At 42.3% G+C, this 25486-nt stretch overlaps 1 protein-coding gene across 1 annotated transcript; it reads left to right on the top strand.

The window, feature by feature from the left end:
• The first annotated feature begins 20245 nt into the window (after nucleotides 1–20245).
• Nucleotides 20246–23748, top strand: LOC103696593 (cytochrome b561, DM13 and DOMON domain-containing protein At5g54830-like). Its single transcript, XM_008778269.5, has one exon. The coding sequence runs from the start codon at nucleotides 20336–20338 to the stop codon at nucleotides 23342–23344; it is 3009 nt and encodes a 1002-aa protein (XP_008776491.3). The 5' UTR covers nucleotides 20246–20335; the 3' UTR covers nucleotides 23345–23748.
• The last annotated feature ends 1738 nt before the right edge of the window (nucleotides 23749–25486 follow it).

Consider the following 25486-nt stretch of genomic DNA (forward strand, 5'->3'; position numbering starts at 1 on the left):
TCAAGAAAAGTTAGAAGAAAGCTACAATTCATTGGCCCAAGTTTAAAGTTCAAAAGGTTCAAATTGGAGGAGTAAAATCAAAGGAAAAATTCGAAAGAATAGTCTTCGAGTCGACTCCTGAGGAATTCGAGTCGACTCCAATGTTTACCGAGTCGACTCCGGGGAAGTATGAGTCGACTCCTAGGAGTCACAGGCAGAAAAGTCAGAGAGCAGTTTTCGGGTCTGAAATTCGAGTCGACTCCAGTGGAACGCGAGTCGACTCCGATGGTTGGCAGGTCGACTCCAAAGAAAGCAAGAGTCGACTCTCAGCGGTACATAAAGAAAAAGTCAGAGAGCATTTCATGGGCTCTGAGATTCGAGTCGACTCCCAGGACAGTCGAGTCGACTCGAGTGGATCAAATTCAAAATTGGATCCACGGACTTCAGTGGATGAGCCGACTCCGAAATTGCCAAGTCAGCTCCAGAAGTTGGCGAGTCGACTCCAGGTTAAGACGAGTCGACTCCCAGTCAAGGCATGCACTTTAATTCAAATTTGGAACAGTGGCCGAGTCGTCTCCAGTAAAGCACGAGTCGACTCCTGCAACAGGCGAGTCGACTCCTGATCGCGCGAGTCGACTCCAATCCCAACGGTAATATTGTCAGGAAGTGCAGACTGTGTCCAACGGCTCTATTTTTGTCTCTAACGGCTATATTCTTGTTTCCACGCCATCTAAAGCTATAAAAACAAGAAGAGAGCTAGGGGAGAACTAATGGAAGTGGGAGAAAACATTTAGGGAAGAGATTTGAAAGAGATTACAAGGAAAATCTCCCATAAGCACAAAAGGGCCATTCAAAGTAAAATAGAGAGAAGAAGAGCATCCAAGTGAATCCCAAAGCTTCCTCTCCATCCGTGTGCTGCCTCGGTGATCCTCTACTTCGTGCCAAATCAGAAGAGGGTCAAGTAAAGAAGAAGTCGAGCTCCTCCATCTTCAAAACTCGTTTGAGGGCTTCTCTTTACTCTATTTGTTTATATTGTTATATTTGCTTATTTAAGAAGCTTTGATTTGTTTTAAACTTTGTTTTATTATCTTGTAACTTGATTCAATCACGGGATTGAATCAAGGGGTTAAGGTTTGTTGGTGAGCCAAAGGGAAAACCAACGGTGTAAGGTTTGTTGGTGAGCCAAAGAGAAAACCAACGGAGATAGGTTTGTTGGTGAGCCGAGGGTAAAACCAACGTGTAAGGGTTTGATTGTGATCCCGGGAAAACAATCGGAGTGGTTCTAGTCGGTGAGCCTGGGAAAACCGACCGAGTTCGTTGTGACCTCGTAAAACAACAAGTTGGGTTGTGAGCTTGTAAAACAACCGACTGTAATCTGTAGGATTATAGTGAAATTCCCAAGAAGTCTTGGGGAGTGGATGTAGGTGCTGGGGTGCATCGAACCACTATATGTTTGCTGTGTTTGTAATGCTTTTTGTCATTATCTAACTCACACACTTACTCACTTAGATAAATTGCTTGCTTAACTATTATCCGCGAATTCTTTAGTTGCAAGCATACTCAATCAAGTCACATTCTATACATCAAACTGTTGCTAAGTTTAACTTTCACTGCGCATATATACAACTTAGCATAATTAATCAAAAAGTGCTAGAAGCAGCTTAAAAGTTTTAAAAGACCCAATTCACCCCCCCCCCTCTTGGGTTGTATCTACTGGGCAACACTCAGTTTTTGGCCTATCTTTTGATGATTGTCTAGACAATTTGACCTTAGTTTTGAAAAGATGTAAGGAGACCAACCTAGTACTAAGTTGGGAAAAGAGCCATTTTATGGTTCAAGAAGGCATAGTTTTAGGACACGTCGTGTCCAAGAGGGGCATTGAAGTAGATAAAGCCAAAGTCGATCTTATTTCTAATCTTCCTCCACCAAAAACTGTGAAACAAATCCGATCATTCCTTGGCCATGCTGGTTTCTACCGTCGCTTTATTCAGGATTTCAGTAAGATTTCCAAACCCTTGTGCAATCTTCTTGCCAAGGACACTCCCTTTGTCTTTGATAAAACATGCGAGGAGGCATTTGAAAATCTTCGCTCGAAATTGACCACTGCACCTATCATACGGCCCCCTAATTGGACCCTTCCATTTGAACTAATGTGTGATGCATCCGACTATGCTATTGGGGCAGTCTTAGGGCAACGGCTAGATAAAGTACCTCATGTCATTTACTATGCTAATAAAGCACTCTCAGATGCACAATTAAACTACACCACCACTGAGAAAGAATTGCTAGCTGTAGTATTCGCACTAGACAAGTTTCGATCTTACCTATTAGGATCCAAGGTTACCGTATTCACTGATCATGCTGCCCTTCGACACCTTCTTGCAAAGAAGGACACCAAACCCCGTCTGATTCGATGGATTCTTTTACTACAAGAATTTGATCTAGAAATTCGTGACAAGAAAGGAACTGCAAATGTCGTAGCAGACCACTTATCTAGGATTCTTCTTGAACCCTCTAAGAATACCTCACCCTTACATGATGCTTTCCCGGATGAACAATTATTTGGGGTACAAGGAATGAAAATGCCATGGTTTGCAAACATAGTAAATTACCTTGCCATAGGACGAATTCCTGATGATTGGTCAACTCAAGACAAGAACCGATTCTTTTCACAAGTAAAGTTCTATTATTGGGATGATCCTGATTTATTCAAGTATTGTCCCGATCAAGTCATCCGTCGATGTGTCCCTGAATGTGAATTTCAAAGTATTCTTTCATTCTGCCATTCACAAGCTTGTGGGGGACATTTTGGGGGTAGAAAAACTGCAGCAAAAGTTTTACAAAGTGGATTTTATTGGCCCACACTTTTCAAAGATGCCCATAACTTTTGCCAAACTTGTGAAGGTGCCAACGGATGGGTACCATCTCTCGTAGAGATATGATGTCTCTCAATCCTATTTTAATTGTAGAAATTTTTGATGTCTGGGGTATTGACTTCATGGGCCCTTTCCCACCATCCTTTGGTTTCGAATATATTCTGGTAGGGGTTGATTATGTTTCAAAATGGGTAGAAGCTATCGCCACTAAAACTAATGACCACAAGGTTGTGATTAAATTTTTACATGAAAACATCTTTTGTCGTTTTGGTACACCCCGAGCCATTATCAGTGATGGGGGATCTCATTTTTGCAACCGATCTTTCGAGGCTTTGGTTCGCAAATATAACATCACCCACAAAGTTGCTACCCCATACCATCCCCAAACGAGTGGACAAGTCGAGGTGTCCAATAGAGAGTTAAAACACATCTTAGAGAAAACGGTACGTCCCGATAGGAAAGATTGGTCTCAAAGGATAAATGATGCACTCTGGGCTTACCGTACCGCCTACAAAACTCCTATTGGCATGTCCCCCTACCGATTAGTTTTTGGTAAAGCTTGTCACTTACCGGTAGAACTTGAACATAGAGCTTTCTGGGCTATAAAAAAATTTAACTTAGACATGGCAGTAGCTGGTCCTCACCGAAAACTCCAACTAAGTGAACTTGAAGAATTGCGTAATGAGGCTTATGAAAATGCTAAAATTTATAAAGCAAGGACTAAGGCTTTTCATGATAAAAATATTAACCGTAAGTCCTTCGAACCTGGTCAAAAGGTTTGGCTGTTCAATTCCAAGTTGCGACTCTTTCCGGGTAAACTTCGCTCTAGGTGGGATGGACCATTCGTAGTGAAAAAGGTTTCTCCTTATGGTGCAGTGGAGATCCAACACCTCAATGGTGGACATATTTTAAAAGTCAATGATCAAAGGTTAAAACCTTATGTAGACTGTGTTGCCGACGGGCAATTGATCGAATCTCTTAATTTAACGAACCCTGTTTATCAAAATAATTAAGGACCCACTGTGTCTGGCTGAAGACAATAAACTTAGCGCTTCTTGGGAGGCAACCCAATTCTCTTAGATTATTTCTTAACATTGAGGACAATGTTAGGTTTAGGTTTGGGGGTATTCATCTTGATTTTCATCCAAAAAAAATAAAAAAAATAAAAAAATAAAAAATAATAATTAAAAAAATCATTTTTTTAAAAAAAAAAAATAAAAAATAAAAATATTTTTTTAAAAAAAATGTGTTTATTTTCATTTTTTATAAAATAATAAAAAAAAAGTTATTAAAAAAAAGTTTTTGTTAAAAAAAAAACCCTAATTTATATACATTTATGCGAGAATGATAAATACACAAGGTATATAAAATCTAAAAAGCCCAATGACTAGTGGGAAGTAATACAAATTTAAGTTCTTTTTATTAAGTCTCTCTTAGGGAGTTGTAAGCTAATTAATACTTTGGAATTTCACTACACACTGGCCGACTCTTCTAAGGTCTAGGCTCGACATTATGTTGAGAGTATGGTAGCAACCTTGGACCCTGATGAATCATACTTATCTAATCCAAAAAAAAAAAAATCATCAATAATAATGGATTTAGTCAGGAACATCGAAAAGGGCTACCTATTGTCAAAGGTCAAGTGGGCTTGTGATGAGGACTCCGAGCATAAGTTCGTAGGGGAGTCTTGATGCCCGACACCTTATGCCAACTGGTGTGAGAGTTGTCGACTGATTGCTCGTTACACGGAGAAATCACCACAAGAGTAAAAGTGCACAATTTATATATCTTTCTTAAAAAAAAAAGAAAAAAAAAGGAAAAAAATGCTGTATTGACCGAAAAGACAATAGTGTGAAAGCCGTCGTTGTAAAAATTCGAGTAAACTGGAATATTACAGATAAAGCCCGTGAGGTACTAAAGTAAACATCCACAACTCTCAAAATCCTGCAGATAAGATGATTTTGAATCAGTGAATAGGTTCCTTCGACCAATCCTTGGAAACTACTGGTATTAGCAATATTTTGGAGATCCGAACTCTTAGCTTGGGTACGGTCCAGATTTCACCGAGCACTCCAGTATAAATAAGTCTTACAACTCCCTAAAAGAAAACTTAATGACTTTAACTTAGATTGCATACTAACCTAGAATTTGGGCTGACTTAGTAAATAAAACCGTGTGTGCTTTGAAATTCTTATCATCTATGTATCTTAGATAATAATAATAATAATAAAAGAGAGTTTTTGAAAATCTTAGCTAGTATGCATTTGGAATTCGATTTTCACTTCATAGATCAATCGATCTAATTAAAAAAAATAAATAATAAAAATAATAATAAAAAATAAAAATAATAATAATAATAAATAGTAATAATAAAAATAATTTATTGAAGTTTGTGGGTATCTTCACTGTAAACTCTCACGAGACTATAACTCGTCCACTAGGGTAACCTAGGGGTTTAAAGCCATGTTGCATATGGTAAATGCAATCGCGATGCCTGCGAAAGTGAGTTAGAGTTGTTCTTTTCTAATTTTATTTTGCTCGAGGACTAGCAAAACATAGGTTTGGGGGTGTGATAAGTGCTGATTAATCTATAATTTAATATTTTTTTTCCAGCACTTATCAATGTTCTTAAACGGATAACTACTTGTTTTACCATGAAATTGAATAAACAATGAAATAAATTTAAAGTAAGAGGTAAATAATACTTTTCTTAAAACAGACTCTGAATTTGTCTCTCTTCTGGTTGAGATCTTTCATAAAAACATATAAGGAGGAGATTGTGTTGACCCGAATTATTAACCTGATGGAGTTGCAATCAAGCTAAGGGTATAATTCAATGGGCTTTGGTCCTGGTTAGATTGAAAGTTATAATTATATGGAAAAATATTTGATTAATCCTTTTATTAAGTCACGGTCTAATCTGGTTGAGTTCAATCTGAAGCGGTGTAGTAAGAATTAAATGTCATTGGGCTCGAGAACAAATTCAAGCAAATCAACAATTATGACCCACCTCAAACCCAAAGTCAATTCCCAACCAATGCCTTGCGTGCCTTCATATAAAATTTATAATTTTAAAACAAAAAAATAATAAAATAAATAAAAATAATTTCGGGAAGAATTACTGGGAAACACTGTTCATATAAACAGTATCCCGTGAAAACACTGTTCATATGAACAGTGTTTTTACAAATATATATATATTTATGTATATATATAAATCAAATAATAAATAAATTAATAAAGAATATTCACTGTTTATCTTCTTCTTCTTTCCGATATCCCACTGTTTATCTTCTTTCCCCTCCCCGTTACCTATCCTTTTCAGCTTCCTCCCGCTGCCAAACCTTTCCGTGATCCCGCCTCGCTCACAACAACCCGATCCCCCATCATCCGCGTGCCAAATCCAAGAGGGAGATCAGCCGGGCACCTTCCGCATCCAGCCATGGCGTCGTCTTCATTCCCGGATGCTCCGCCGGCGATCACTCCTCCGCTGCAATCAACGAGCCGCTCCAACCATCGGGAATCAAATGCTCCGCATCAGCCCGTTCCAGCACGAGTTCCACGGGGTGCAGCCAACGACCGGATTCCCCGCCTCTCCTTCCGATTGTAACGCTTCCAACTCATCATTCGCACAGACACCTACAACATCTTTCCGTCCGGATTCATCCCTAGCACCAAGCCGTGATCGGCTCCCAACCGCCGGAAACCCAGCTCGGCATTCATCTACAGCTCAGTCCTCGGCTTCTCCGAGATCCAGATACTCCGAATCAGCACCTCCCGTCGATCCAGCGGCCGGCTTCATTTCCGGCCATTACAATCAAACGCTCCATGGATCCCTCCCAAGATCCAGCCACGCCATTGACACCATTCATCCACTATAAAAGGAGGCCATCGTTCGGTGGCAAAGGGGGGCTGGGTTGAGAAGAAAGAAACAGGGGAGAGGCTCTGTTTCGATGAAGAAGAAGAAGCCACCAGCTGAGAGAAAGAAATAAAAAAAAAAAGAGGAAAAGAGAGAGGGGAGGAAAGAGAAGAGTTGGTGATATTTTGGGAAGAATGAGAGGTGCTCAATTTCATTTGAAGATGGGAGGTCATCCGGAAGCCATGCTCGGCTAAACATCTAATCTAGGGCTGGATGAAGCCCTAGCAATGTATCAGAGCATTGTAGTTCTTATTTTCTTTATTATTTTGGAGCTTGTTTAAATTCTTATCTTCAATGAAATATCTTTTTATGATGTTTAAACTTTGAGCATGCCATTTACTATTCATGTTTGCTAAAGTAGTCTAAGATGATCCATGCCTAGGAAGATGAGGTGTGCTGCATCCTAGATTAGCATACTTAGGTAGACACTTCATGCTATACCAAAGATGGATTTTCCTAACACTCTTTATGTTTTTATTTTAAAAGGCTTGTAGCCAAAATTGCATGCCTCTCCAAAAGATAAAAATCAAGAACACAATCCTTGATGCAATGCTATGTGGTGGATTCCAAACCCTAGATCTATTTACTTTGATAAATTCCAATCCGTACTCATAGTTTAATTTAGTTAAATCAAGTTAGCAAATTCTTCTTTTTGAGTTATTTTTAAAAAAAAAATAACCTATTCTTCAATCCCTGTGGACCGACACCCGTAATCACTATCCTACAGGATACGTGCTATTGCGTGGTTTATTTTTGAAATTGAAAAGAACCGATCAAGCACACTGAACTGAAACGCCAAGTTGACGAACTCTTCACTCGAGGGTATATTCGTGAGAGTCTGAGTCCCTGTGCTGTACCTGCACTCCTCACTCCCAAGAAAGATGGCTCTTGGAGGATGTGCGTCGATAGCCGTGCTATCAATAAAATCACGGTCAAGTATCGTTTTCCCATTCCTAGGCTGGACGACCTTTTAGACTATATGTCTGGTGCTACAATTTTTTCCAAGATCGACTTAAAGAGTGGGTACCACCAGATTCGGATTCGCCCTGGGGATGAATGGAAAACTGCATTCAAAACTAAAGATGGACTCTACGAATGGTTAGTAATGCCTTTCGGATTAACAAATGCTCCAAGTACTTTTATGAGGGTGATGACACAGATCTTTCGACCTTTCTTGAACAAATTTGTTGTTGTATATTTTGATGACATCCTCATCTATAGTCAAACTCAAGAGCTCCATCTCTCACACTTAAGGCAGGTTTGTGATGTCCTGCGGAAAGAAAGCTTCTTTGCAAACCCTAAGAAGTGTGCCTTCCTGACTGATCACATCACTTTCTTAGGATTCATAGTGTCTTCCAAAGGTGTCTCCGTTGATCCAGAAAAAGTAAGCGCGATAGTCGATTGGCCTCTGCCAGTATACCTCCTTGCAAACCATCCTTCCCATCCAAGAGCCCAAGATCCTAGCAGAAGTACGTAGTTTTCATGGTCTGGCTACTTTCTATCGTCGCTTCATTAGAAATTTTAGTTCAATAATGTCTCCCATCACAGATTGCATGAAGAAAGGAGACTTTATCTGGACTAAGTCGGCATCCCAAGCATTTAAAGATATTAAGCATAGGATGACCGAAGCACCTGTCTTGCGCCTCCCCGATTTCACTAAGGCATTCGAGGTCGCATGTGATGCCTCTGGCGTTGGCATAGGTGGTGTGTTAAGCCAAGAAGGTCACCCTGTCGCGTTCTTTAGCGAAAAGTTAAGAGACGGCAGGTTGCGTTATTCCACCTATGATAAGGAATTCTATGCGGTAGTGCAAACTTTGCGACATTGGCGACACTATTTGCTACCGCAAGAATTTGTCCTGTATTCAGACCATGAGGCTTTAAAGTATCTCAATTCTCAAAAGAAACTAAATCTTTGACACGGCCGATGGATTGAGTTTCTACAAGCCTATACTTTTGTGCTGAAACATAAAGCTGGAGTTGAGAACAAGACTGCTGATGCGCTCAGTAGACGGATCTTCCTCCTATCCGTGATAAGCACTGAAGTAATTGGCTTTGACAGGATTAGGGAACAATATACCACCTGTCCCGATTTTAGTGATGTATACTTGACCTTACGAGATGGAGTAGAGAGAGAGCACGATGATTTCTTTTTACAAGATGATTATCTCTTTAACTCCAACCGATTGTGTATTCCTCGAACTTCATTGAGAGATTTTCTAGTATGGGAAGTACATGCTGGAGGACTGTCTGGGCATTTCGGGAGAGACAAAATCATTGAAATGGTGGAAAGACGTTTCTTCTGGCCGAGTCTCAAGAGAGACGTGGCCAAAATCGTCGCTCAGTGTCGCACATGTCAACTAGCCAAACAACGTAAACAGAACACTGGGCTTTACACTCCACTATCTGTTCCTGATTGTCCGTGGCAAGATGTTAGCATGGATTTTGTGTTGGGGCTTCCACGTACCTCGACCAAACACGATTCCATTTTTGTAATGGTAGACCGATTCTCTAAAATGGCTCATTTTCTCCCGTGTTCTAAGACTTCCGATGCTTCTAGGATTGCGAAACTCTATTTTGACGACGTTGTTCGACTACATGGCCTCCCAAAATCTATTGTGTCCGATAGGGATGTTAAATTTATGAGCTATTTTTGGAAAACTCTTTGGCACATGATGGGTACCAAATTAAAATTTTCCTCTGCCTATCATCCCCAAACTGATGGCCAGACCGAAGTTGTCAACCGAAGTCTAGGGAATCTTTTAAGATGTCTGGTAGGTGAGCATGCTAGGACTTGGGATCTCGTATTACCAACTGCCGAGTTTGCATATAATAGTTCGGTCAATAGGACCTTAGGCATGAGTCCTTTTGAAGTGGTGCATGGATATAAACGTAGGCAACCCATAGACTTGATTCCCATGTCTCATCAACATAGAGTCTCTGAGTCTGCACAATCATTTGCTTCACACCAGCATTCATTGCATCAGGAGATCAGCAAACATATTCACTCTAATAACTTAAAATATAAATCCCTTACTGATTTGCACAGACGTTATAAAGAATTGAATGTAGGCGATTCTGTCATGGTAAGAATTAGACCTGAACGACTCCCTTCGGGGACGTTCAAAAAGTTGCAATCTCGTAGTGCGGGACCGTTCAAAGTACTAAAGAAAATCAGTTCGAATGCGTATGTTGTAGATCTTCCTGATGACTATGGGATTAGTGCGACATTTAATATTGAAGATTTAGTCCCATACAAGAAATCAACATTCATTCCTTCTGACCCTTTTGTTGATACATCCACTGTTGTTGATCACCCTGATCTAGCACCTGCTAGTGAGCCTCCACCTCCACAGTTTCATGCACGCAGAGAACACATAGAACATATATTAGATGAGCAGGTTATATCTACCAGGAGAGGAAGCTACCAACGTTACCTTGTTCGGTGGAAAGGTCGACCCGAATCAGATGTGTCGTGGATTTCGCGAGCTGAGTTACAGTGCCTTGACCCGGATCTTCTGGAGCAGTACGACAGCCGACCCGATATACACTCGACGGGGTCGAGTTTTTCTCACCCGGGAGGAGTTGATGGGGACATCAGCTAGGTCTCCATCTTATTTGCATATTTGTTTATTTTATTTCTGGGTTTATTTGTATTTAGGAATTTATTTGTGGTTTATTTTATTTCTGGGTTCATTTGCATTTTAGGGCTTATTTGTGTTATTTGTGGGCTTATTAGGAGTTATTTTTGTGTAAGGGGGGTTTCATGCAAATTGTGTATTTGGGCCCTATGGGGACATCAGAGCCCTTCATCCAGATGATCCTGAGCCCCCGGATTGAATCAGACCCTTTTATTTGCATATTTATTTTATTTTATTTCTGGGTTTATTTGCATTTAGGGATTTATTTGTGGTTTATTTTATTTCTGGGTTTATTTGCATTTTAGGGCTTATTTGTGGTTTACTAGTGTTATTTGTGGGCTTATTAGGATTTATTGTTGTGTAAGGGGGTTTATGCAAATTGTGTATTTGGGCCCTATATAAAAGGGACTATTCTCATGATTAGGGTTAATGAAGAATTAAGAAATTTTCTCCCCACCTATTCTCCTCCTCTCTTCTTCTCTTCTCCCTCTTCTCCTCCTCCTCCTCTTTCTCTTCTCCCTCTTCTTCTGTTCTGATTTAAAATCCCACTGAAGTTTTCCTCCAGATTTGGTGCGGCATCAACTTGGTATCAGAGCCCCGGCTTTGCCTCCGTTGCCAAAGCCACGATCGAGCATTTTCTCCCTCAACCTCCCACGGTCCACTGCCCTATTTATTCACTCCACCAAAAATCCCACCCGAGACGTCATCTCCGTCTCATACCCTCGGTGCTCACCAGAAGAACACACACACACAAAAAAAACAAAAAAACAAAAAAAGGAAGGTCCCTCTCTCCCTCTCGGCTCTCATCAGAGACAAAAGGGGGAAAACCCCTTTCGTCGGGCCCTTCCCACTGGTCGCCAAGCCCGCGGCCACCACTTCCACCGTTCGCCGCCGGCTGCACCGCACCCTACCGCCGCTCTGTGCCATCCCGGCGCCACCGACCTGCTGTGACCCCTCTCCACCGTTCACGTTTCCGCCTTCACCACCGGAAGACGCTTGCCGGAGCCGTGACCACCTTGCCGTCGGCTCGCCACCGGACGCCGCCGCCTGCCGGTCGCCGCAAACCACGGAACTGCGGCCGAGATCACCGCCCTCTGCCACGGCCATCGAAGCCCCGCCCCGCAGCCGCAGCCGCAAGGGTCGGAGAGACCTCCCGAACTATCGGGAGGTTGAAGCTGCTTAACGGGTAAGCCTCGCACCCGTTAACCCGAAACCCGACAACCCGGGTCCCACAAAAAAAAAGAAAAAAAAAAGACGCACGTGACCGCACGTGCCGCCTAAAAAAACAAAAAAACCTTTGCACGTGACTGCACGTGCGTGCAAAAAAAAAAAAAAAAAAAAACCTACCTGTTCATCTTTCCCGATCGGCTGCCCCTCACCACGTCTCCACCGAGCTGCGCCACCACGCCCGCCGCCGTGCGACGCCTCCTTCGGGCGCCTCTTTCCCGCGGCCGACCGCCGACGATCGAAGCCGACCGTCACCGAGCCCCGACGACGCCCTCCCCGCCGAGCCGCACCACCTGCATACCCTTCGCCGCCTCCGCCCGTGCCGCTTCCGCCCGTGACGCCTCCTGCCGCCGACGAGATCCGCCTCCGCCTGTGCCGTCTCCTGCCGCCGCCTCGCCGTCACCGTCCCCGCCGCTCCCGCGACCGCCCGATTGCCACCACCGCTGCATCCTTCCCCGCGCCCGCGTGCTCCACCACTGCCGCCGTGCGCCGTTGGCCGCTGCCTACTCCGGACGGACCGCTTGCAGCGCCCATCGCCGAGCCTTCGTCCGAGCCGCTCCCATCCAGCTCTCATCCGCGATCAGGGACACCCCTGTGTGCCAGGCTGCCAGCCGAGAGGTGGCATCAGGCCACATCCGAGCCCGACCGGCCTGGCCCAGTTGTCCTCAGCAGGCCGCCAGCCCAGGCCCGTGCACCGTGATTTGAGCGCGGCCCAAGGCCCTTGGCCGCAGGCCCTGTTTCAGGCCCGATCCAGAGTGTTCTTCAGCCCATTTCAACAGCCCAGGAATCCTTGTGCTGTAGATCCAGGTCCACAACTCCAGCTAGCTCTGCCCGGCGCCAACTTCGTGTTCGAGACTCCACAACGGACGCTTCCGATTGACTGCATCCGTCACAGGTGATAGGTTTCTACTTTTTCTAGCTTGTTCATTTAATTATGTTCTGGTTCTCTTGCATGATAGCCATATTTTGAAAACTTATATTGCTTTCAAAATTCAGAACATTAAACCTTTCACTTTCGAACCCATCCTATTACCCATTAAATCTTGATATTAAATTAGCACACCCTAACAACAGGACGTTTCTCAACATTATTCGCTCAAATTACTTTAGGATCAGAACAACTGAACTACTTGATTGCAATCTAATTTCTTAAATTGAATAATCTTAATCCTTAATTCTGAATAACTAAAGTAAAAATCAGCAACATTTAAATTTTAAGTTATTATTGTGAAGACTTGCTAATTTCTGAAATCATAATAGATTGCATTAGTAGGTTGTCCTGCATCAAATTTGGTCTTGCATCATAATTATTAAGGTTTCATTAGTGACACTGCATTTCACATCATCACCCAGTGTCATCATTGCATGCTAACCTGTAGTGATATGGAGTACTATCTCAATCAACCTAAAACCCCTGTAGCTACCATGAATTCCGACATTTTGAGGTCTATCAAGGAACAGATCGTTGCCATGCGGGCTGGATACAAGGAATTCACACAAGAGATCCGTGAGCTCGTGCAAAATTCTAGGACCCCTACACCGCCAACCCCTGTTGCAGCCCAACCTAAAATCGGTTTGGTTGCACCACCTGTAATCCTTCCCCATTTTCTTGGGCACCAAATCCAATGCTCAAGGTGTCAACAATTCGACCACATAGCATCCCAATGTTTTATTAGGACCTACCTGATTACTGAACCAGAAGCTAGGAGCCAAGAGGTCGAATATGTCGAAGAAGTCTATGAACCAAATATAGAAGACTATGAAGAAGACTTTGAAGACGAACCTATAGAATTAAATTTTGTCCAAAATGATTTCCAAAGGGAGACTATTGATCTAAGTACAACCAAGTCATTTCACATCACTACTGTGGAAGAGATAGTGACAGATATTGAGAGTCAGTCACCTGAATTGGCACTTGTAGCTAAAGATACCCATGTGGAGTCCAATCTTGAACATTCCCCTATAGTAGTTTCCCTTCTAGAGGAGTTTAATGATATAGTCCATGATGATCTTCTGGATGCACTTTCTCCGATGTGTGATATCCAACACGCAATTGATCTAGTTCCCGGAGTATTTCTGCCCAACCTTCAACATTATAGGCTCAACCCAAATGCATATGCTAGGACCTGGGATTTAATATTACTGACAGTTGAGTTTGCATATAATAGTTCGGTTCATAAGTCCATAGGCATAAATCCGTTTGAAGTGGTGCATGATTACAAATCTAGGCAACCCATAGACCTATTTTTCATGTCTCATCAGTATAGAGTCTTTGAGTCTGCACAATCAATTGCATCTCATCCACATTCATTGCATCAAGAAATCAGCAATTGCAGTCACTTTAATAACTTAAAATATAAATCCCTTGCTGATTTAACCGGACGTTATAATGAGTTAAGTGAAAGAGATTACGTCATGATAAGAATTAGGTTTGAACGACTTTCTTCGGAAACGTTTAAGAAATTGCAAACTTGTAGTGCAGAACCGTTCAAAATCTTAAAGAAAATCAGTTCGAATGCATATGTTGTGGATCTTCCTGATGACTATGGGATTAGTGCGACATTTAATATTGAAGATTTAGTCCCATACAAAAAGATAATATTCCTGCCTTCTGACCCCTTTATTGATATACCTGCCTATATTGGATACCCTGACCTATTACCTGCTGTTGAGCTACCACCTCCCAAATTTCATGCACGCAGAGAACAAATAGAACATATATTGGATGAGCAGGTTATTTCAAGCAGGAACGGTGGTTACCAATGTTACCTTGTTCGGTGGAAAGGTCGACCAAAGTCTGATGTGACGTGGATTTTTAGAGTACAGTTGCAGCGCCTCGACCCCAATCTTCTGGAGCAGTACGACAGCCGGCCAGACCTGTACTCGACGGGGTCGAGTTTTTCTCACCTGGGAGGAGTTGATGGGGACATCAGAGCCCTTCATCCAGATGATCCTGAGCCTCCGGATTGAATCAGACCCTTTTATTTGCATATTTATTTTATTTTATTTCTGGGTTTATTTGCATTTAGGGATTTATTTGTGGTTTATTTTATTTCTGGGTTTATTTGCATTTTAGGGCTTATTTGTGGTTTACTTGTGTTATTTGTGGGCTTATTAGGATTTATTGTTGTGTAAGGGGGTTTATGCAAATTGTGTATTTGGGCCCTATATAAAAGGGACTATTCTCATGATTAGGGTTAATGAAGAATTAAGAAATTTTCTCCCCACCTATTCTCCTCCTCTCTTCTTCTCTTCTCCCTCTTCTCCTCCTCCTCCTCTTTCTCTTCTCCCTCTTCTTCTGTTCTGATTTAAAATCCCACTGAAGTTTTCCTCCAGATTTGGTGCGGCATCATCTCATTACATTGAGAAGTTGCTAACTAAATTTAATCATTTAGGTATAAAAGAATTTAATACACCCCTAGATGTTTCAAACAAGTTGGTTGAGAATTCAGGTAGGTCTATTAGTCAAATTGACTATGCAAGTGCAATTGGCAGCTTAATGTATGCCATGCATTGCACTAGGCCGGATAGTGCTTTTGCGGTTTGCAAACTCTCAAGGTTTACTCACAACCCTAGCACTGGACATTGGAAAGCTATAGAAAGAGTTCTTGGATATCTTAAAAGGACTAAATCCTTTGGGTTGTTCTATAATCAGTTTCCAGGGGTGCTAGAGGGTTATACTGATGCTAGTTGGATTACTAACATTAGTGATAACAAATCTACATCTGGTTGGATCTTCACTTTAGGTGGAGGAGCTGTCTCGTGGGCTTCGAAAAAACAAACTTGCATAACTCATTCCACTATGGAATCTGAGTTTATAGCTTTAGCAGAAGCAGGCAAATAAGCGGAATGGCTAAGAAATTTGTTGTTAGATATAAAGTTGTGGCCACAACCGATGCCAGCGATTTCTTTGCATTGTGATAGTGAAGCAACGATGTCTAGAGCTTTTAGCAAGATTTATAACGCCAAGTCTAGACACATTAGTTTAAGACACGAGTACATAAGGCAACTTATATCTGAGGGGATCATAACAGTTGTCTATATAAGATCCAGTAATAATTTGGCTGACCCATTAACCAAAGGACTCTCGAGAGATATGATTAGAAAAACTGCCATAGATATGGGTCTAAAGTCATTTTAAACTTTGTCACCAGTAATGAGAACCCAACCTTTTCTATTCTTTGTTAATATTAAAGGTTTAAAGGGTAATAACAAATTTCTGATTAGCGACAGTTTCAATTATTAGAGGCTAATACTTATTAAAGGAGGGTAGGTATGGATATTGTCTTTAATGAAGTTTGTTTGTTCGGTTTGAACATAGGAGCCATGTACTAAGGCTCAAAGAAACTTTACCTATATGAACATAGAAGTGGTGCCGCTTCTAACAAAAAATTGGATCTTAATTTTTTGTACATGTTCATGAATCCAGGATGTAGCACAAGGCCATATACAGTGCTAAATCTTACGGTATACTTCGGAATGAAAAAAAAGGGTAGAGTTTGTGTGTGTGGTACTTCTAGCTTTGATAATAAGGAATCACGGTTTAAAACTTAAGTTACTGTTGATTTCGTCGAAGTTTTGAAGTGCTTACACTAAGAGGAGGTTTAATTCGAAAGAAACTTTCTCGATGCATTCACTCGAATAATTAGCATTACAAACTAAGTGGGGGATTGTTGGAAGTCTCCTTTCTTTAATAGTTTGTAATATTGAGAGGGGTTTTAGTCCCACATTGCTTGTGTAGAGTTTTTTAGATAGCTTTATAAGCATTCATATCCTACACATGTTAAAGTAACTTTTTGGTGGAAAGTTGTGGAGAGAAAGCCAATATTATATTATCAAAGATTGGCACTTGGACACGTGGCACGTGCACGTGAAAAATAAATTCATATTGGCAGTTTTTATTCGTTTTGCACAAAATAACTGCACTAGCAGTTATGTTTTGAACAGGCACTATTCCAAAGGTTGTGTTGATTCAAAATTAAATTCAGGGTTATAAATTGCCAATATCCTTCACAGATTAACAACTTCTTCTATAAAATCTTTCATTTCGTTGTTCTAGGGAATCCTAGTTTTGCTGGCTAGGATTCTATTTTGGTTTTGTTGTATCCTGGAGCGAATTTGCTGGATCACCAACAGCAATATAGTGGGGCAAAATTCGCTTAAGGACAGTGTTAATTCACGCTTCAAGACCGGTTTCAAATACTAAAGTTCCTCCTGATTCAACAACTTATACAAAAACAAGAAAATTCAAATATGACCTTTCAGACAGTCTTTTTGGGGAAGGTTCTAAATTGTTGCAAAGATATAAAGCCACCATTATCATGGAGGCAGACCTCAGAAGGTAGCCTCCCTTGATTCTTGATGTAGAAGATAAGGTGCCAACGATGGTCACTATCATATGCAGCAAACAAACCCTTTTCTTGCTAATCCTTCAGGTTTAAATGCTGTTGAATGAACATATCCTTTCACAGTTTTATGCTGCAGTTAAAATCCCATAAGAATTAGGGAAGACCAAGATATGAAGGTTTAAGAAAGTTTTTAACACTCTCCAAAGAAGCTTTAACTCAACTCCATGTAAAGTCTTCGACACTCCCAATGAATTTCGCCTTTGATAAATGCACTAAACAATCCGTGCCAATTCTTTGCTTTAAGACTACTTAAATTACACTATTTATGTAATTAGGCAAGATGCACAAACCAAAGTCAACTTTAGTTTGGAAATAGTATAAACTCAATTTTTGAGGCTAAATCATCAATTTGATTGTAATTTTGATCAACATTCTGTAATCCAAGTGATCTATAGATTTCAATCCTTTTTTTTTTTTTTGGTATAACGGCTGATCACCCAACTCTAGAATAGGTGCAGCCAACAGCATCACAAGTGAGACAATAGCACAACGTTGAAGAAGAAACCTCTAATGTGCCCAGAAGATCTCTCTGGAGTGCTGGGCGGCATAGGTAGTAACCCAGTCTACGGCCCTATTTGCCTCTCGGTACACATGCACAGCCTGAAAGACGCTGCACTCCTCCGCCAACCGACAGATATTGCAAAGTAGTGAGGACTCATCTCCCATCCGCCCCTCCCTACATATTCAATCAATCATCGTGGCAGCATCCCCCTCAAGAAGAATCCGCTCCGCCCTCAGCACCTGTCTCGCATAGGCGATACCCTCCCAGACTGTCCTGAGCTCCACCTCTATAGCTGTCAATCTAGCAGTACTTTGGCCTTTTGCAGCAATCAACCGTGAGTTGTGACTCCTGATCACGAAACCCACACCTACTCTATCTCCATCTCCTGGGATGCTACCGTCGAAGTTTATCTTAAGGTGGCCAGGGGGTAGGGTCTCCTAAGAAACTAGGACAATCCTGGGCGTTGTAACAGTAGGAGGGTGCCAGATGTCCTTGACTATCCCAAATGAAATCGTCGTGGTAGCTCTGGTGACCTCAGCAGCCTGAAGAAAAGCTCTCTCTACCACACTCCTCAAGGGCGCCCGCCTGTCCGCAAAAACCTGGGCATTCCTTTCAACCTCCTTTTGTATCTTGACTTTGAACCATGAGGTGTAGGGTATGAGAAGCCCATTGTAATTTGGTCCTGCGACATATGCTTCCTCTAGATGGAGATCTTTGCCAATTTGAGTACGTGTTGTATGAACATAGATATCAACCACTGCTACCAGCCTTAAGATGGGAATTTCCCAATGTAAACAAAATGTTGCTTTGGCCATCATCATAAAGTATTATTAGATTGAGTGCAAGCTTCTTGTCTCCATGTTCAAAGGTTTACGAATGGTTCTGATTTTATGCTTCACAGTCTTGACACATAGACCAGAATTATCCTGGAAGGATGCTAATGTTTTATAAAGAGTCTTCCTCGTAGGATGAAAGGGGATTCGAACCCAACTCTTGGAAAGAAGATCTCCGGATTCATCCGCCACCCACCCTCCCTGGAAGTTTCCACAGACATGATGCCACACATTATAGCAAAAAGGTATACTACTTCGCTGGCATAAGGCTTTTTGCCGTTTTCTTAAGCTTCAAATTCCCACCAAATTCATTTCATTAGGCATATGAAACTATAAAAACTCATACAGGTCTGTATTTAATCTCACATCGGCTATGCATTGGACAGATCTTGAGTACTTATACGGGGCCAAGAAACCTAAATAATACCTTCTAACTGGCTTTTTTTGGGTAAAGTTCTAAGTCGTGACAAATGGTATTAGAGCAATCTAGCTCATGACCTATGTAGACTCGAGGACTATAGCACGGGCCTATTAGAACTGACCACGGGCCAATTATGGTGCTTATGAATAGATTTGAATAGATTTGGATTTTTAGTTTAGCGAAAATGTCAAAGCTTAAACAATGAAAGTATGTGAGGATCCGTATTGGTATGTATTTATTCTCACATCGATTATACACTTAATAGATCTTGGGTACTTATACAGGGCCAAAAAACCTAAATAATATCTAAAAAAACCTAAATAATACTTTCCAGCTAGCATATTTAGGTAAAGTCCTGAGTTATCCGACCTGAAAACAAAAGTAGAAAAACCGAAGGATTGCTAGAGTTTGTATGGCAGGGAAGCTCCAACGCCTAAGTCAAACAAGAATTTTGGAGAAACAACTGAGATTTGAAAAGGCAAGAATAGAAGAGAGTAGGCGTAAGAATGAATGTACCTAGGATCTCTCGGGCGCCGTTCGTATAGGATGATAGTCGACGTCCGCTCGGATGTGCACCTTAATTGCTTGGCAGCCGCTCAAACATTTCGCACATCGTTGGGTTTAACCGTGTGGGATGTGCGTTCATGGGTCGAGCTAAAACAGCGGCCCATTGGGTGTGCTTTAAATAGCTTTATGGTGTTTTCAATGGACGCCACATGGCGAGCTGCCATTGGTCAGTTAGATAACATCAACCACGGTCGGATTTTAGGTACATAAAAGCATGGTAATCAATACAAACCGCATACCAGCTTCCTCATAATTTGAATGAACCATGGAGAAGAACACCATCATCTTGTAAAGAAACCATTCATAAATCAAGAGAGCCACCGAATGGATAATCATTAAAAGAAACATCAAAATAACAAAAGTATAGACATCGAAGTCCAAGTAGATAACAGGAATGAGGTTCACATGACTCTTTAGTTGGCTTCAATGGACTCCAACATTCTGATTTGCACTTGAAACGCGATCTGATTTGTAGAGCGTGGTCGATCTTATCCAAACGCTCAGCATCCATCGTGGAGAAGCATAGAGTTTGGAATCTAATCCTTTTCCAGATTAATAAAGAAGATTACCATCAGAACGCATTAACCAGTGATACTGGTGTCACCAAAATCTTTTTGGAAAGGATATATGCTTTCTTTGCTGTATGCCACAATCCAACGATTCAAATTTTCCCTGTACAGAATCTTTTAATTTTTTTTTCTGGAATACCTAAATCAGTTCCAAATCATTCTTTCTTACCAACGTCGTCCAACGTTCATATTAACATCCCGTAACGGTCCCGTTTTGGAAACTTCTTGCACCACCTCTTTTCGTCTCTTATTGTAGGTTGACAAGAAATATATAATCATGTATAACACATGAAAAAAAGGAAAAAATAAGTCAAATGAGAGCTCTTGATTTACCCCCCCCCAAAAAATAAAATAGAAATAGCAACTTAATCTTCATATGCAAAAAAAGCCAACCCAATGCATTGCCAACGGAGATGGCAAAAGATCCCATCTTTGTCAGATGCATCCAAGCCAACATGTTTTGACTCCATTGCGAAGAACAAGACAGACTTGAGAATTAAAGAACTCACCTCCGGGGAAGCCGCTGTCTCCCACCCCAAAGTCCCCCAATGCCCGCCGTCCCTAACGACTCGTGAGAAGGCCTCCCTTACCCCACCCGAATCCCTAACCCGAACACTAACCCCCCATTCCCGACCGGATCGAGCCTCAGATCTCGGTCGATCTCCTCCCATGGCGGCAAGGCCGCGCCTTTTCCTCCTCCTCCCCCTCCTCGCCCTCCTCCCGTTCCCCTCATCCCTCGCCGCCGCCGCCGGCAGCTGCCGAAAGAACACCACCTTCGCTGGCTTCGAGGCCGAGCTCGCCATGGTCCAGCACCAACTCCGCGGCGTCGTCCGCGTGCTCGACGGCTGCTCCTTCTCCGTCAGCGAGTTCGACATGCTTGCCGGCTCCGCCCAGGTCCGGTGGTGGGGTGCCGCCGGTGACGACTTCCGCAACCTCACCCTCGGATCCCCGATCTCCGACCAGACCCTCAACCGCACCTTCCGCAACGAGTCCTTCACCGTCCGCCTCGCCGAGAACGCCACCTGGGACCAGATCGCCGTACTCGCCGTTTGGGACCCGGTCACTGCCTCCGACTTCGGCCACGTCGTCCTCGGAGCCCCCGGCGCGGACCAGTCAGAGGCCCCGGCCCCCAGCCCCGATCTCTCCCCGGCTCCTTCTCCTTCGTCCAGCTCGGTCAAGCGGCGGAGCAAGCGACGGATCCGCCGCCAGCCCACGATGTTCGACAATTGTCTCACCCTGTCTCCAAGGTATCGCCTTCGATGGACCCTTTACCCTGAATCGGATTCGATTGATATAGGCTTAGAAGCTGCAATTGGATCCCAGAACTACATGGCCTTTGGGTGGGCAGCACCCGGGTCGCCGTCCCCTTCCATGATCCACGCCGATGTGGCCGTGGCTGGGTTCACGGAAGATGCCACTCCCTTCGTGGAGGACTACTTTATCACTGAATACAGTGAGTGCCTGCGGAACAAGGATGGCAAGGTCAAGGGCGTGTGCCCGGATGCTATGTATGAAGACGGGGACCCTGTCGGATTGGTGAACAATACCAAATTGGTGTATGGGCACCGGAAGGATGGGGTCTCCTTTGTCAGGTATACGCGTCCGCTGGTGTCTGTGGACGAGAAGTATGATGTGCCGGTGAGCAAGACTGGCAACATGACGGTGATATGGGCATGGGGTTTGATGCGATCGCCTGATACGCTCCGCCCTCATTACCTCCCTCAGAACCATGGCGGCCCTCGCCTCACAACTTTTGGGTACTTTGACTTCAATGTGTCAAGGAAGGTGAATGATTGCCTTGGGCCGCTGGATGCAGAAGACAAGGAGGATCAGGATCTAATCATTGCCGATGGGAAGAAGCCACTGGTTGTGTCCTCGGGACCAGCATTGCATTACCCGAATCCTCCCAGCCCACCGAAGGTTCTTTATATCAATAAGAAAGAGGCTCCCTTGCTGAGAGTTGAAAGAGGTGTGCCGGTGACATTTTCGGTCCAAGCCGGGCATGATGTGGCACTCTACATCACATCTGATTTTCTTGGTGGGAATGCAACTTCTCGGAATATGACTGAAGTTATCTATGCAGGTGGACCGGAAGCTCAGGGAGTCCCAGCCAGCCCAACAGAATTAGTGTGGTCTGTTGATCGGAATACGCCTGACCTTGTTTATTACCATTCCTTTTATGAACAGAAAATGGGCTGGAAAGTCCAGGTGGTCGATGGTGGTCTCACAGACATGTATAACAATAGCGTTTTCTTGGACGATCAGCAGGTTACCTTGTTGTGGACTTTGTCAGATGGTGCGATTTCAATTGCAGCACGGGGTGAGAAAAAAAGTGGATATCTTGCAATTGGCTTTGGAAGTGGAATGATAGACAGCTTTGCATATGTTGGTTGGGTAGATGATGAAGGGAAAAGTCATGTGAACACATACTGGATAGATGGAAAGGATGCAATGAATGTGCATCCAACATCTGAAAATCTAACCTATGTGAGATGTAGATCAGAAAATGGCATCATTACATTTGAGTTCACTCGTCCTTTATCACCTTCATGTAGTGGAAGGGTAGAGTGCAAGAATATTATTGATCCGACTACACCTTTGAAAGTTGTTTGGGCCATGGGTGCCCAATGGTCAGAAGACCATTTGAGTGAGAGGAACATGCATTCCGTCACAAGCGGTAGGCCTGTCAGAGTACTACTGTTACGAGGATCAGCAGAGGCAGAGCAGGACTTGCGCCCTGTTTTAGCTGTTCATGGGTTTATGATGTTTGTTGCTTGGGGTATATTGCTTCCTGGTGGAATATTGGCTGCGAGGTACTTGAAGCATGTGAAAGGTGATGGTTGGTATCAGTTGCATGTATACCTGCAGTATTCGGGCATAGCTATTGTCTTACTTGGTGTTCTCTTCGCAGCTGCTGAACTCCGAGGTTTCTATATCAGTTCAGTACATGTAAAATTTGGTGTCACAGCCATGATTTTAGCATGTGTCCAGCCAATAAATGCATATGTACGGCCGAAAAGACCAGAGAATGGAGAGGTGGCTTCTTCAAAGAGGATCATTTGGGAGTATATTCATGTTATCATAGGGAGGTCTGCTATTGTGGTTGGAATTGCGGCGCTCTTTAGTGGAATGAAACATTTGGGAGATAGATATGACAGTGAGAATGTTGAAGGGCTTTCTTTGGCCCTAATATTATGGGTTTTGTCTGGTGGACTTTTAGTTTTGTACTTGGAATATAAGCAGTTTAAGCGAAGGGATAGGAGCTCTGTCAGAGGCAGCTGGGTGTTGGGAAACAGTGAGGAAGATGATTCAGTTGATCTGCTACAGCCTGACAGGACAGTTATGAAACCAGAGTCTCATCCATCTGGCATAATGGAATTGCAGCTTGAGCCTCTTAGCAGATAATAAACATTTTTTACTATTATATACCAACACAGACATGTTCTATGCTTTGGTCTTTAAATTTTTTCAGTTATAGAAGAAACTGGAGCCATATAGATTGACTACCTCAGAGGATCCTTGCAGTGCAAAAACTATATCTAGTCACAGAACATGGTGCAGGATATGAAATAATTTGCAACTTTTCTGGTTTACTGCTGTTGAAATATGCACCAAACACATGACTTGTATATGTACAAATTTTTGGCATATGTAAGGATAGAAACCTGCATTTTGGATGATGGGTTCACTATTGTCTCTTATTCCTCAGACAGTGAAAAAAATTCTTGAACTTTGGGTGATGTAGATTGCCATGCATGGAAGCATCAATGCAACTGAGCAGCCATCATTATTGTGTTGTGGCCCTTTAATATTGCTTCTGGGTAAGTGTTATACTCATTTATTCAAGAAATGATGGAAGGCATTTGTTTTTTTAAATTGGAGAACTTAGGTTTTTTATTTTTGGAAAAAAATGTTCGGCAAAAAATTTCTTCTCTTTGCACATATTGGCAATTAGCGTTGTCTCTGTCATATTCCAATACTTACCATCCGGTAGGTGTGGTTTCCCTGGTTGAAAAATTTAAGTATGTTTTTTTGATTAATTTTTTTTATGAACTGCTAATCATTTTATTCATATGGCTCACTTGTTTTAATTGTCGCAGTAACTTCTTCAATGAATGCTAGGATTGGTGTGCTTTTATTAGATTAAGTATTTGTAGCTATTGAGATTTCTTAAAATTAGTGACTAGTTGATATCAACTATGAATATGGTTGATATATCATGATCAGCTAGTCTATTTTGCAGACTTGATAATGCAGTTTATTTCGTTTACAAAAAATTAATACAAAGTCAATAGAGATCTTATTTTGCATTTTGTAGGAAGGGTTTCATGCAGGGTCTGTCGTATCGGCCGGTACGTACCAGTACCATCTTGAATCGGTACCGAATCAGCGTGGAATCCGGTACCGGGTTGGTTTTTTTGGAGAACCAACTGGTACATCTTCTGTACCGGTCGGTACCGACTGGTACCGGCCATGTACCGGTGACGTACTGGTACGTCAGTTTTTCAAATTTTTTTAAACCACAGCGCGGCTCGCTGTAGTTTTTCAAACGAAATAGCTATTGTCGACCACTTCTTTTACTGTGGCCGAAAGGCCACAACATGTTTAAATAAAAGTGGCTGACAAAGGCCACTTCTTTTTTAAAATTTGGAACGGGAGGAAGTAATAAGATGCATCATCTATCTTCAACCCTAAACCTAAACATAGAAACATCAAAAATCATAAAAAATATCAAACTTTACTTAATTTTACACAATAAGATCTAACAGAGATAAAACTTCAAGAAAAAAACCGCCGAAACCCAAAATCCAGCCATTCAACCGAGACCGGTACGAGACCGGTACGCACTGCTTCGGGCCACCACCGGTACGCTGACCGGCACCAGTACGGTAGACCTTGGTTTCATGTAAATATCTTGATTCATTTGGTAATTAGCTTGCCAAACAATTATTTCAATGGATTTCATTCTAAGAGTCTCTGCCTAGAGAAATCTCTCTAATCTTCTCCACAATGCTATCAAGACTCTAGTTCCAGTTTTTGGCTATCTATGGTGCCACTGTTTTTGAGTTAATTCTCTCAACTTATAGCAGGCTGTTTAGGAACTTGATTGGTAGTTCTGGCATAGCTTAAAGTGCTACCTTTGTTAATTTGATTGTATGATAACCTTGAATATAGATAGATGACCTTTCTGTCAGCATTTCTGTCCAGGCCATTTTGCAACCTTGGGGGTTTGGTTGGTTCTTGCAATTAATCATATGTGCCATTGTTTACATTGCTTTACCATTCGTCGGTGCTTCTTTTCCCACCTTAGAAGAAAAAAGAATTGAGATTTCTGGTAACACTTTTCTAGAAGGGACATGATTTCTTTTGATTTTGATTATGCTAATTAGTTTTCAGTAGCAAAAGTTTACTTCCTATGTTGACTTTTTGGGTGTTACACTTCATTCAAGGCATGGTTCTTGAATTCTGATTATTCTACTCCCCTTTATACACCAACTTAGGGAGGATTTAGCTAAAAATTAGTCATCCAGTTAGAATGAATTTCAT

The sequence above is a fragment of the Phoenix dactylifera genome, chromosome 11, assembly GCF_051530095.1.
Source record: "Phoenix dactylifera cultivar Ajwa chromosome 11, Ajwa_hap1_PhDact_Kaust_v1.1, whole genome shotgun sequence".
Lineage (NCBI taxonomy): Eukaryota > Viridiplantae > Streptophyta > Magnoliopsida > Arecales > Arecaceae > Phoenix > Phoenix dactylifera.